Source organism: Callospermophilus lateralis, chromosome 1 (assembly GCF_048772815.1).
Source record: "Callospermophilus lateralis isolate mCalLat2 chromosome 1, mCalLat2.hap1, whole genome shotgun sequence".
NCBI classification, from domain to species: Eukaryota; Metazoa; Chordata; class Mammalia; order Rodentia; family Sciuridae; genus Callospermophilus; species Callospermophilus lateralis.
In genome coordinates, this window is record NC_135305.1 from 23,801,389 (window position 1) to 23,816,748 (window position 15,360).

General features: G+C 36.3%; 1 protein-coding gene across 1 annotated transcript in view; it reads right to left on the reverse strand.

Moving 5' to 3' along the window:
- The window catches only part of Klhdc10 (kelch domain containing 10), a 60,512-nt gene extending 47,344 nt beyond the window's left edge, over positions 1 to 13,168 (reverse strand). The window contains exon 1 of the mRNA XM_076833200.2: positions 12,911 to 13,168. Within this exon, the coding sequence (XP_076689315.1) occupies positions 12,911 to 13,076 (166 nt within the window). The 5' untranslated portion in view covers positions 13,077 to 13,168. The remainder of the gene's footprint in view (positions 1 to 12,910) is intronic.
- Positions 13,169 to 15,360: the final 2,192 nt, after the last annotated feature.

Below are 15,360 nucleotides of genomic sequence, written 5' to 3' on the forward strand. Positions count from 1 at the left end.
CACTAAAGTCATTTTTAAAAAGAAGGGGAAGTGGGCTTAAAAATAGATGAGGGAGGCCAAATGCAGTAGTGCACATCTGGAATCCCAGTGGCTCAGGAGGCTGAGGCAGGAAAAGCAAGTTCAAAGCCAGCCTCAGCAATTTAGCAAGTCCCTAAGCATTTTAGCAAGACCCTATCTCAGAATAAAAAATAAAAAGGGCTGGGGATGTTGCTCGGTGGTTAAGCACCTTTGAGTTCAAAGCGTCCTAGTACCCCAAAAAGAAAAAAAAGATGAGGGAGGCCAGGTATGCAGGAGGTCAGCCTGGGCAATTTAGTAAGACCCTGCCTCAAAATAAAAATTAAAAAGAACTGTAGCTCAGTAGTAGAACACTTGCCTACCATGCATGAGGCCTTAGGTTCAATTCCCAAAATTAAAAAAAAAAAAGCAAAGTATACAGGCTATTAAAAATTAGGCTGCATTTCTAAATTTTAAATTAATATGTCAGTTGTTATTTTGAAAATCTGAACATATTTTCCCATGCTGTAAATAGTTAATGTTCCTGAGTCAATCCACAAAGCCTACAAAACCCACAGTAATAGCCTACAGTACTGTACTATTAGTAATAGCGTCCACCATTTTAGAACTTTATCTTCCTCAAGTTCTCAGGCAATATCAGACAAAGTAACCTCTCCCTCCTTCCTGAAACACTTTCTTCTCTTATCATCTGTGAAACCAAGGAGTTCTAGCCTTCCTCCTATCTTTAATTTAACTCTTTTGCTGCTTTTCCTTTCCTTCAAGTGTTACAATTTTCTACATAATTTTTTCTAAAAAATTACCTTTGATGATCTCATCCAATCCAATAGTTTGAAATATCATTGTATACTAATAATATCAAATTTTACATTCAAGCCTCCACATTTCCCTTGAGTCTAAATTACATAAAAATTGCTACCCAGTATCCTCTACTTGGAGGTCAAGTATACATCTCAAGCTTATCAAAACTAAAACAAAAATCTTGATTTACTCCCATAATCCTGTTCCATTCAGTCTTTTCCATCTCATTCAAGAACACTATCACCCATCTAATTGCTCACAACAAACCTTGGGAATTATCATGATTCTTCTCATTCATATCTCACAGAAAATCCTGCTAATGCTACTTTCAAAATATATTTCATATCCAACCTCTTTTCACCACCTATACACTGTATCTTAATCCAAATGACCATGTCTTTTTAGAAACCCGCAAGAGTCTCCTAAATGGCCTCCATGCTTCATGTTCACCATTTGCTACAATCAATTCTCCATTTAGCAGCCAGAAGGAGTTTTTAAAAATGTAAATCATATTGCATCATTCCTCTGCCTAAAATTATCCAATAGCTAACTTCATGACAAGTAACACAACAGAGGCACAGACATTGCTGAAAACAAAGCAAGGGATACAAACGACAGGATCAAGAAAGGCAAAAGAGATATCAAAGGACACAAACCTTACAATAAAGAAAGACCACATATTTCAGTTTCAGCAAACTGAACACAAGTGGTATAATAAGTGCATGGCCCGTAAGAGGGATTTTGGCAGAAGTTAAAAGGGGACATGGTATATGAATGAAATTTCAAATTATGGATTTGGAAGAGAACACCTCAAATAAGCTGAAAAGAGAATAGTGGGGATACAGGACCAAGATTTGAGACTCTAATTCATAAAAATCTGGTAGAAGAGCAAGAGGTAACAAAGAAGACCAAGGATGTGAGGTCAGTCACATAAAAAGAAAACCAGACCTGATACCTGGGAAACCAGGGGGAAAGGACAAAATGAAGAGAGATAAGTCAGATGGAGATGTTAAAACATCCACTTGATTTGACACACATAAGTTATTGGTGACTTTAATGGGAGTCCTTTCACACAAATGATGGGAAGGGTATGACAAATGAAGACAGTAATTCTAGGCAATGCTTTCCTGAACTCGGCTACACAAGAAAGAGATCAGAGAGAAAACTTAAGCAAATTCAAATGCTATAGGAAAAATTCAATAAAAATAAAGAAGATGAACACATAGAACAGAAAAGTAATCATAATATAAATTTTTTGAAAAGGCAGGAGGAGATGAAATCAAGGCAAGATAGAAGGATGGGGGGGCTGGGCTTGTGGCTCAGTGGTAGAGCACTCACCTAGTATGTGTGTAGCCCTGGTTCATTCCTCAGCACCACATAAAGAAAAATAAATAAATGTATTGTATCCATATACAACTAAAAATATTTTTTGAAAAAAGATGGAAGAATGGTACAGCCATTTCTGATAATACTCAACATAAAATCATACCTTTTTTTTAGTGATAGAGATTGAACTCAGGGTCTCACACCCTTTAAGCACATGCTGTACCATTAAGTTATACCCTCAGTCTCTAAAATTGTACTTTAAATTTTTGGGAGGTATTTGGAAAAGCCATACAAACACTGTATGTGCTAAATTCCAAGGTAAAAAAATAAAATAGATTTATGTAATGTCAAATAACCTAAGCTCCATTCTCTTGCAGGGATAACTATAAATACTGACAATTACTAACTCATCCAATTAACATTTAATAAAAGTCTGCTACAAGTCAGGTGGTATTCACAGATAGGAAGACATTACTTTTTGCCTTTAAGGAGCCCATAACTAGTAAGCACACAAGCCCAAAACCAAATAATTGTAATTCAGGGTAACTACTATGATCCTTTTTATAAACAAAACAAAATGGTGGCCAAAAAAGAGGAATAATACATGGGTTTTCTTTCTTTTCTTTTCTTTTCTTTTCTTTTGCAGTGGCAGGAATTGAACCCAGGGCCTTGTGCATGCTAGAAAAGAGCTCTACCACTAAGCTACTCCCCCAGCTCCTAGCAGGGGCTTTAAAGTCTAGTGGACTGGGTGTGATTCCTGATTCTGACATCTATAGATCAGCAATAAAGACTTTGAGCAAGTTAGGGAGCTTCTCTAAGTCCCAGTTTCCTCTTCATAGAAAGGTAGGATTCATTTACCTCACAAAATAATGAGGATTAAGTAAGTTAATTTTTATGAAATACTTTAAAATAGAGCCAGAGTAACTACTCAAAAAACTATTTGCACTAAAAGAGAAATGATCAAAAAAAAAATGTTGTATTAATTGAAAGGACATGTGGGTAAGACTTGGAGGACAATTATGAGGATGGTACTCTAATTGCAAGTTCTTCTATATAGATGAAATATAAAATGAAAGACATAGGCCAGGTATAGTGACACACCTATTAACTACAAGTACTTGGAAAGCTAAGACAAGAGGATCCCAAGTTTGAGGCCAACCTTGGAAACAGCCAGACCCACTCTCAATGTAAAATAAAAAAAGGTTGGGGGATGTAACTCAGTGGTAAGTGCTTGTCTAGTATTGTCCTGGGCTCAATCCCCAGTATTGCAGAAAACAAAAACATAAATGATAAGGTTGGAAAGATAGAAAGGTCAAAGAAAAGAGGGTAGGGATGAAAGTTTTTTGACTAAGCTGGATAAGGGGTGAGAAAAAGGAAGGAATCTAATATGATTCCCAGGTTTCTCATTTGACTCACTAAATCTATGATATAGCCATTAAAACATTAGTCAGGATAAGAAGCACAGGAAGAACAGGTTTGACAAGAAAGATGATAAAACTGTTTTCTGGACATGCTGGATTTAAGATACTTATCAGTCTTTTGGTGGAAATGTCTAGTAGCCATTGGCCAAGAAGCCAAAAGAGAAATCTGAGTTGGAGACACATTTGGGCATTATCAGGAAAAATAAAAGAGTAAGAAGGCAAAAATAACAGATGAAAAAGATATACTCTTGGATACCATTATGAAGGGATATGTAAAGGAAAACTAATGGGAAGTTCAAGAGATAAAAAGGTAACTAAGAAGCTAGGTGCAGTAATGCAAGCCTGTAATCCCAGCAGCTCAGGAGGCTGAGGCAGGAGGATCACAAGTTGAGTGCCTACCAATCCAGTAAGGCACTCAGCAACTTAATGAGACTCTGTGTAAAATAATAATAAAAAGGGCTGGGGATGTGGCTCAGTGGTTGAGTGCCCCTGGGTTCAATCCCCAGTACCAAAAATAAATTTAATTAATGTAATTAAATTAAATTAAACCCACACAATTAACAAAAATATAACTAAGAGCTCTTTATGAGTAGGGATTTTGTCTAATTACAATGTGCTCCCAGGGTCTAGAATAAAAAGTAGTTAAAATTAAATACTAGAAAAGCTGGCTGGGATGAAGACGAAGCATCTACTAGATTTTTAACAAGAGTTCCTGAGTGGAAAGATGAAGACTTAAAGGAAGCCTATAATCTTCTCTGTTGAAGAGAAGAAATCAAAGAAATTAAAAAAAAAAAAAAAACATCAAAGTCTATTCTTTCTGAAAGCTTGGCTATGAAGAGAGAAATAAAATAGGCCAGAAAAAAAAAAAAAAACATAAAAGGTCATTCATACAGAAAACTGAGAAGAAACAAATTCCATCAATAAAATAGCAGAAAACATAAACAAGTCTCGTGAGTAAAATATTTATATATTGAACAGTTTTAAGAGAATCTCAAGCTCCTAATATGATACTTAATTATTTATAGTATTCAGTAATTCACTAATAAAGAACTAAAAGGAAAATAAAATATTAACATGTTGATATACTATGGATGATTTCCACTGGTTTCAATTTTTCTATATTTTTCAGATTTAGTAATGAGTTTATATTCCTTTTATAACAGTGGTGATAGGAAGTGGGAGACAATAAGCTTCACCAAAATTAGTAATAGCTCAAGTGCAGAAATTACTTAAAGAGATTTTAACTCAAGGAAGATAGACAAGAGAAAGAAATTAGGCATGTTTTAATCCCAGGGACCCAGGCTGAGGACCCAGGCTGAGGAAGGAACATCACAAGTTTGAGGCCAACCTCAGCAACTTAATGAGATCCTAAGCAACTTTGTCAGATCATGTCTCAAAATAGAAACAAAAAAGGGACTGGGGGTATAGCTCAGAGGTAAAGCACCCCAGGGTTCAATTCCCAGGCTTCCCTTTGGGGGAAAAAAAGAAAAAGAAAAAGTAAAAAAGAAAAGAAATACAAGCAGTCAGAGCAACAGAAAGGAAATGTAAAACTTCAATCAATACAGAAATGAAATCTTTTATCAGAAGTAACACAAAGGAAGTGCCGACACTGCTGAAAACAACAAGAGATACAGACAGCAGGATTGAAAAAAGCAAGCAAAATATCAATGGACTCTGAAAACCACAAAACATCATTGAAGAAATTAAAGAAGAGCTAAATAAATGGGGAACTATCTCATGTTCATGGATTGGAAGACAACATTATCAAAATGGCAATATTTTCCAAACTGATCTAAAGATTCAATGTAATTTCTATCAGGATCCCAAATGACTTCTTTGTACAAACTGACAACATGATTCTTAAATTTATGCGGAATTGCAAAGTACCCAGAATAGCTAAAATGATGCTTTAAAAGAAGAGTAAAGGGGCTGGGATTGTGGCTCATGGTAGAGTGCTGACCTAGCACTTGCAAGGTGCTGAGTTAGAGCCTCAGCACCACATAAAATAAATAAATGAAATAAAGGTATTATGTCCAACTACAACTAATATATATATATATATATATATATATATATATATATATATATATATATTTTTTTTTTAAAAAGAAGAGTAAAACAGTAAGACTGATATTTTAAAACTTACTACAAAGCAATAATAATTGAGGCAGTGTGCTACAGGCACATGAGTACACATATAGAAAATGGAATAAAATTGAGAATCCAGAAATAAACAAATGCTTTTAAAGTCAACTGATTTTTCACAAGGGTGGCAAGAACATTAGAAGGGAAAGAAGATCTTTTAAACAAATGTTGCTAGGACAATTAGATAGGCAGTTGAGATAACCCTTACCTATCACACCAAATATAAAAGCTAATCCAAAATGGATCAAAGACATAAATGTAACAGCAAAACTATAAAACTCTTAGAGAAAAACATAAAGATGTCTTCAAGACCTTGTATTTGGTAAAGGACTCTTAGGACACCAAAAACATGAGCAACGAAAGAATAAAATGATATACTAGACTTCACAAAAATTAAAATCCTTTGTAAAAAGACAACCACAGAACTGTAGAAAATATTTACAAACCATATATGAGATAAGGAACTTGTACCTGAATATATAAACAACAAAACAAATAACCCAATTAAAACTTGGACACAGGATCTGAATGAATACTTTTCCAAGAGGAAATCACCCACACATACAAATAACCAGCAAGTATATAAAAAAATGCTTAATATCATTAGCCACAAGAAAAACACAAATCAAAAACCACAATGAGGGTTGGGGATCTAGCTTGGTGGTAGAGTGCTTGCCTTGTACGCATGAGGCCCTGGTTAGATTACCTAGTACCACAAAGGGAAACCACCACAAAAGAAATCTATTAAAAACAAAGGAAGGATTTAAAACAATGAAAAAAAAATATTAATAAAAGAAAACATATTTTTAGAAATCTGAACTCTGGTTATAGAAAGAAAAGGGCCAAGCCTCACATATATAAGATAAGAAGTGATAAGAAGTAAATATCAGATATAGGGAAAAAAATTGTTTAAATGAGTAGAGTCCTGCCGGGAGAGAACTTTTTTTTTTTTAAATATTTTTATGTGGTGCTAAGGATTGAACCCAGTGCCTCATCCACGCAAGGCAAGCACTCTACCACTGAGTTACAACCTCAGTCCCAGGAAAACATTTTTTTTTTAAATCATAAAAGAATATCTTGCTCCACTTCACACAATTTTGAAAATTTGAATGGAATAGACAATTTTCTAGGATCATATAAATTATCAAAGATTCCCCCAAACATATAAATTGTTAGCAGCCAAATTATCATAGAAGTAGATAAAATTATCCAACAGCTACTACTGCATTCCTACAAAAAAACACAAGGTCCAAATGATTGCAAAGGGACTTTAACCAAACCTTTAACTTTAATAACATTTAACCAGACAGGGAAAAAAAAAAAAACACACACACACACACAGAAAAAGAAAGCTCTGAAATAATTTCCATGAAAAAAGCATAACCCAACAAAAATAAAAGAAAACTAAAAATAGCAATTTAGCTTACAAGGAGTGACATAAAATTTCTAAGTTTAGCAAAGGGAATCCAGCAGTACATTTAAAATAGTAATACACTGTGACAATGCAGTTGATTCAGGAATGCAAGGATATAGTTCAGTAACAGTAAATTCATTAGAACAATTCATTGCAAAAAAAAAAAAAAAAGAGAGAGAGAAAAATTATTAATTTAATTCCCATAAATTCTGAAAAGGCACTGGAAAAATTTATTCCCATTTATTTAAAAAAAGAAAACTTTTTAAATGATAACTGAATACTTTAATGCATAAAATACATGTACTTCAATCCAAAGTTAGATCTAATCTTAATATAAAAGCACTAAAAACATCCTACTGAAGTCAGGAAAAAGGTCCACTAGTATCTTATTTAATATATTTGAAATGTAATAGCCAAACCAATTTGACAAAGGGAAATAAATATAAAAACTGCAAAGGAAGACATAAATTATCATTATTTGATATGATACAATTACTTAACTGTCATTGTTTTTATCTAGAAAAACAATTACACATAATATTAGAATTTCAACTGTATAAAATTAATACTCAGAAATTGGTAGCCTTAAAAAAAAAATCTGGTAGCCTTCCCATATTCCAACAATCATATAAAAGATAACAGAAGTAGAAACTCCACCTACAATAACAACAACAAAAAAGGCTGAGTGTGGTACCATACACCTGTAATCCAGTGACTTCAAAGACTTGAGGATCACTAGTTCAAGGCCACCCTAAGCAACTTGGTGAGATCCTGTTCCCCCAATTCACACACACACACCAAACAGTAATAACAAAAAAGATAAAGTACCAAAGAATAAATGCATAAATGTATGGAGGAAAAATAAATGTACAAATATGTGGAGAAAAAAAGAAACATTAAGTGTCATTGAGGAGACGGGTATAGTGCACAGGCCTGTACTCCTAGCACTCAGGAGGCTGAGGCAAAAGGATTATTTGAGTCTGGGAGGGTTCCAGACCTGCCTGGGCAATCTAATAAGATGCCTCTTAAAATTAAAAACAAAAAAGTTATTGAGGAATGCTAAAAACTTGGAGAGAAAAAAATGAATATATACTCTGTCCTTGAACTTGGACCTCAAAACAATATCAACTATTTCTAAATCAGTCTATAAACATAATGTGCCATCAACAATATACCCACAGAGTAACCAAGTGTAACTTGTGCATGTGGTCCCAGCACTTGGGAGGATTATTTGAGCCCAAACAAGACGGATCCAACCTGAGCAACCTAGTGAGATACCATCTCAAGGAAAAAAAAAAAAATCAGGATATGAGGGGCATGATTAGCTAGTTCTAAGTTTTCCTGGAAAATAAGAAAAACTTCTAGAATTCTGAGAAGTAGATAAAAGTCCAATAGTAACCTCAAATTACATGTAGGAATAAAGTACCCCTATAGTCAAGATTTCAAATCAGTAGGAAAAAGTGAGATCATTTAATATAGGATACTGGGATAACTAGGTAGCTACCTGAAAAAAAGATTGGATTCCTATCCCAATATTTAACTTATATTTGTATGGATATTACATCTAACTTAAAAATAAAATTATCTAAGTACCAAGGGAAAAAATAAGAATATTCATTTTAATTTTTAGAAATAATATTGGAATAGGAAAAGTCTTTCTTATGATACAAAACTTTAGAAAGTAAAAAACACTGATAAATTTAACTACATTTTGGGGCAGTGTTGTGGCTCAGTGGTAGAGTGCTTGCCTAGCATGCATGAGGCACTAGGTTTGGTCCTCAACACTACATAAAAATAAAATAAAGATATTGTGTGCCTCTAAAACTAAAAAATAAATATTAAAAAAATTAACTACATTTTAAAATTTCTGCTGAAAATATACACAAACAAGGTTAAAACACAAATGAAAAACTTGTGTATAATATCTGCAACCCATATTAAAAACTGAGAACTAATTTCCTCAAAACATAAGAATTCCTATAAGCAACAGAAAACATTTCAGTAAAAGAAAGAAAAAAATGAATAAAAAGCTGGGCATGGCGCCTGTAGTACCAGCTATTTAGGAAGCTACAGCAGAAGATCACTTGAGCCCATGAGTTGGAGACAGCCTAGGCGACACAGCAAGACCTCATTTCAATCAAACAATAAGTAAAATTTCCATTTAAAACAAAAAAAGAAAAATGGAAAAGAAAATATAAAGAGATGTTACAAATAAAGACAAATATGGCTCTTATACTTGTTGAAAATATGAATAAGAAAACTATTAAACTGGTTATTTAAAAAAAAAAAAAAAGGGAAAGGTTTAACAACCACTCCATTACCAAGGGAACAAGGAAGCCACCAGCATTCTTAAAACTGACAGTGGAACATAAACTGGCACAACCTCTATGGAGGGCAATTTGATGGTATCTTATCAAAGTACACACTACATTTTGACCCAGCAATTGTACTTCTAGGAATTTATCCTAAACATAGACTCAGACTATGTGCAAAATTTTATACATACAGGCACATTCATTGTATCACTGTCTGTCTTAGCAAGACTGTTAACATTTTAAATGCCCATCCAAACAAAGAAACCTTAGTCTTCCTATCTATGCGCGCGGGCACACACACATCCATTCCGGAAAATACACAGGAAATTTATCATTGCTTGTTTCTAGGGAAGGAAGCCAATTAGCTAAGGTCAAATGTAGAAAGAAACTTACCTCTTACCATATGCTGCTTTGTACCATTTAAATTTTAGACATTACTTATGATTTTGGTATTATTTTTTCATAGCTTTACAAATTGTTATATTTTCTTCCTCTTTGCTAGTATTCCATTTCCTATGTTTGCCATTATGTTTTTAATTGTTTTCTCAACTAATATATTTCATTTAATCAAACCCACACAGTTAAATTATAATAGGAACATGGATTCAATTAGCCCACGATTTTCTTGCTTCTGAGCTTGCTTGCTCTCTGCATACTATTCTACAAAAGCACTGTTCCCTGTTCCTTACTGGGTAAACAGAGATTTCTAATTATCCAGAACTAAGAAGCTATGAATTTCTTAGTCTATGGGGCAAATACATCAACACCACTGTATTTAATATACGAGCAGAAAGGCAAGGAGGGTGCTCAGCCTCACAAAATATTGTTTGTGCTTTCACAATGGATGCAGAGTTGACACAACTTTACACACTAAACAACTTGACTTTATCTGCTTGTCCAGAGTTAGTGGGGCTATAGGAACTGAACCAAACTAATAGATCAAATTCACTAGTCACCAATGTCTTATATATAATGTACTTAGAATTTTTAAATCTATATGAGTGTGACGTATTTGCATGTATAAAACTGCATTTTTTACATAAATAGCGCAAGCGTGTGCGTGCGTGCATGCGTGTGTGTGTGTGTTTGTGTATGTGTGAAGATATTGATATGCTATTTGAACTGGAAGGCAAAAGTAGAAGCAGGGAGATTGCTTAGAAATCTACTGTGGGAGACCTAAAATGAGGGAATTTGAGTAATGACATCTGAAATGTGAGGGAGAGGAAAATATTAGCAGGGTTGCCCAAGTTTCAGGTTTGCATAATTGGATGGACAAAGACGGTATCACTGAAAAGGGGTAAGTACACGCCATGAAGACCATGCTGTTTTGTTTCATGGAGAGCTGGATATAGGGAAGAGATGCAAAAAAGAAGAGAAAAGGTTTCTCCAATATGTACAAATCTTGGTAAAGAAGGAGGAGTAATGTCAAATGGACTAGAAATTAAAGGAGACAGAAAGTTACCTACAGTGATTTAAAAAAAAAAAAAAAAGCTATACCTCCAGGGTCGGCCATAAAATAAGCCTAGACATTCCTATTCTTCCGCACTACCCAAAATCTTTTGAAATACCTCAAAATAGAATACAAAGAAAAAGTAAGAAGGTTGAAAAATGTAGTACCTTGGAGAATAAGAATTAATATGAAAGAATTTCAAGGTGTATATTGAGATATCAGATATTTCCCCAATTTTGAGAATGAGGGAAAAACGGCCACAGGGAAGGAGAAATGAAGTATCAGTTAGGAAAAAGCAAGCAGAAAGAAGAGACTGATGACCCCACTTTCCTAATTTTCCCAGTTTAGACACGTTTTATCTTTACCTCTGGACAAATAGCTGTTTTTGGCCTTGTGTGCTAAGAGAATGCAGAAATAGTTCCACACCTAAGGCCTTATCTGAAATCATGGCTTCCACTGCCCTCAGGTGGTGGCAGTGGGGAAGTGCACCAACCAGGTTCTAAAAGACCTGATGCCCACATTAAACCCACTGTATAATAATTAATCCATGACCCAAGAAATACAAATTGCAGTGGTAGAGGGCAAGCTGGTAATAGTCCTTGCCAAGATATTTATCTTCTATGCTACAACACTCAAAATTCAGGTTTTGTTATTAATTTGGAATAAGAAAAAAGATTACTTCTTTCTTCTTCTCCATGTTAAAGATTGCATATGTGGCAATTCTGGATGCCCCATCTGATACTAACACTTCCAGCCCAACTTCTGGTATTTTATATATTTGACTATTTACCAATGCCTCAATTTAATTTCAATGGCACAAAGAAATGGAATAATGTACATTTCTAGAACACATCAATAACACTATCATAAACACAGGCAATTGTCTTTTAAAATGTGTGAAATTTCCTTTGTTATCTTCAAATTAACCATTAACTACACTGAAATACAAGGCACAGTAACAAACAAATAAAAAACCATCATGTTCTCAAAACTCATCAGCAAAACAAACATATCACTGATATAATAAATTTCAACATGATTCACAAAAAAAAAACATGGTGAATGATTAACAACATCATTCCTAACAGTTCTCTTGGTAAAAATAGGCTTGCCCGATATCACATTTGACAGTCTGTGATTATTCAATTCCATACCTTCTTACTATTATGCGGAATACTCACTTACAAATGGATCTCTTTAAAACTGTCTACACACATGCAATAACTTGATCTGGTTTTGTTTTTTAAGACATTTCAATTCAAAGATAAGGCACTATAGGCCAGAACGCGAAATTATTGTATTGGGTACGTTTTTCCAATTCTCAGTTGTTTTTATACCATAGACAAAGCAAAATTTTGTCACCAAATATATTCTCGATTTTCGTTTTCCTCCTTTAAAATCTACACACTATCTATCTCTGGGCATTTCAAAATATTAAGAATTCAACTAGTTTTCCCTAATCCCCTTGGTTCTCTTTCCCATACATTCCCTAGACAACAAGCCCCCTCCCGCCCCCACCACATACTCTTTTCTTCTGTTTCAGATACCCAACTCTTACACACATGGGTGGTTTTTTGTTTTGTGAGTGTGTGTGTAACAAAACCGCTCCTTGGAATGCTCTTCCGTCTCTTTTCCTTAATTAACACTCTTTTTTGACATAATATTCCACAGCTAGGCGCCAAAGTCTTTCTTTCACAAGATCAAACTGCGGAAGGGGAAGAGATTGGGAACCGAGTAAGCGAAACATTTGGGAATGTCAACGAGACAGTGATCTCTCTTTGGGAAGGAGACAGAACTCTCCGCAGAAAGCTTTCGACAGGGCAAAAAATACTTTTCTTCGTGGTGCTCCGGTTCCCTCCCTGACCTCAAAGACACCTTTGCTTTTCTTTGATTCCCATTCTCTCTGCTTTGCGTGGGGGCCTCCCTTTCCTTCTCCCAAGGAAAAGAAAGCCGGGGAGAAAAGACAAGGGAGCAGTCACCTTCCCGCCGCACCCGCAAGCTGTCACGACCCAGTCCCACGACTCACCTGGCAGGTGCGGCCGCCCGGAGAGTTGCACGAAGCGGTTGAGCTGGCCAGTCCCCCGACCCCCGCTGCCCCCACTGCCCCCGCCGGCCCCGCTACCTCCGCCGCCACCGCCGACCGCTCCTCCTCCCCTCCGACGGTTCCTGTCCCATCCCTGGGCGGCCGACATGACCCGCTAACGACTGCCGCAGCCTGGTCCCGGCAGTCCCTGACCCGGCGGCACCAGCGGAGCCTTCTTCCTGGGCTCCTCAAGAGACCGGGGAGACAGGGAAAGGGGGAGCGCCCGGTCTCACCAGGGACCAATAACTAACGACCTTGGTGACAGAGCGCCAATGGGCAGTCGTCTTCTTGGTAGGTGGAGGGAGGCGGAGAGAGACGTGGTAACCATAGCTATGGCTAAAAAAAAAGTGTGGGGAGAGAAAGACAGAAGCAGCCACTTATCAATCGCATCCACCGCGCTGAGCAAGCCCGCGTAGCCTCGACTCCTGCGGGTCAGGCGGGCCAATCGAAGCCCGAATGAACGAGGCCACGCCTGCCGAAAGACTCCCGGAGACCGCTGTACTCCAGACATGTTTAGGACTCGCGAACTCTTTGCCATAAACATTGCATTCAGAAGCAGGCAATGCACATAATGCACATATTTGTGGGCGATACACTTTGCTGCCAGGTTTACAGATGAAGAGCCCATCCCTTGGCTGTTGGCACACACAAAGGGCTCGTTGGGGAAGGGAGGAAAACTCAGGGCGGAGTCGAAGCTTGAATGTAAAAACGAGATATTCCTGGGTTTCATCATTTGTCTTGTCTTTCCGTGGGACTAACTGAACTAATCCCGATATAAGCCACATCCCAAGCAAACACTTTAAACCTTTTAACAAACATGGGAAAATGTTCAGTCTTACCAGTAATGATAGAAACAATTAAACCCTGATGAGAAGCATGTTCTGGTTTATCACATTGGAAAGGCTTTTTGAAATGACACCCGGCGGTATGTGCCAAGAAAAAGATAACCTCATAGATGACTGATGGCCATGTAAATGTTTTTGTTCAATCAACCCCTTCTTGCTCGCAGAAAATGTTAATCGGCTTAGAATGTGTACAATAAGAATTAGAATGTGAAATAAATGACAGGACGGGTACGGATGACCAAGATCGAAGAAAGATATAGAAATGCAGATCAGAAATTTCTATTGTTCCAAAATTGAACAGAAAATTTGGCTTTGAATTTAGGGGGCGCAATTGCAAGTGGGAAAACACAGACCGATGTTTCGAATAAGGAAAAAGCATATAAATTCCTTAAGGCAAACAAAACTTTTTGAGGTTCTTGGATCTGATGGATTTTTCTCCCGTGGATTTTTCTCACATCAGAGAACCTTACGTGTTGCAGAGAAAAAGGGAGAAACTGCCGAAGCTGAGGGCAAATACCCTTAGACCCTCATGTACAAGTTTTAGATCGCCACCTTCAGGCGCCGCGTGGTTATTTTCCTACGTTCAGTTTCTGCAGGAAAGAGAGGTACTGTAGCCATTAAGTTACCATGAACATTTCCCCATAGCACTGCTTAGGAAAATGTTTGAGACCTGAAAGAAATAGACCTATGGCTCTAACATAGGAAAACCAAAATTAAGAAATTATACCGCTCAATAACCAAGGTGTAGCTGAATAACATTGTTCTTTTTATAGGAATATTCCAAACAGTAAATAAACAAGGGTTGATAGAATACCCACCATTTTGCAGTCCCTAATAAATTTAAGAGATCTACCCATTGAGTTTTAACCACTGCTAACCTCACATAATGAGAGGCAAGAAACTAGCAGGTTGTGGTGGCACACACCTGTGATCCCAGCGGCTCAGGAGGCTGTGGCAGGAGGGTGGGGAGCTCAAAGCCAGCCCTAGCAACTTAGCAAAGCCCTAGGTAACTCAGTGAGACCCTGTCTCTAAATAAAATATTAAAAAGGGCTGGAAATGTGGATCAGTGGTTCAGTGCCTCTGGTTCAATCCCCTTTGCCAAAAAAATAAAAAAGAACACAAACATGACTATGAAAATCTTGCAGAAAATAATTTAACCTGAGTCTCATCAGACATCTAGATACAACACCAATTTATAGGAAATACAAAGGAATGTTAAAAGATGCTACAGCAAAGTTGACTACAGAAATTTAACAACACGCAAGTTTCTTCAATGAATAAATTGAAAGAAAAAAGAAATTTAGAGGAGGAAATCTACAAATTAAATAGACTTCTGATGGGTGTTCCACCTTGTGAATATGCTAAAAAAGTCACTGAATAACAATGGTAAATATATTAAAAACTTTGTAAATATATTAAAAACCACCAAATAATATATACTTTTAAAAGATGAATTATATGGTATATGAAATATATCTTAAAGAAATTTTAAATAATACGAGAAGGGTGAAGTGGATGGCAAAATAGATGAAACAAGATCGATTTCAC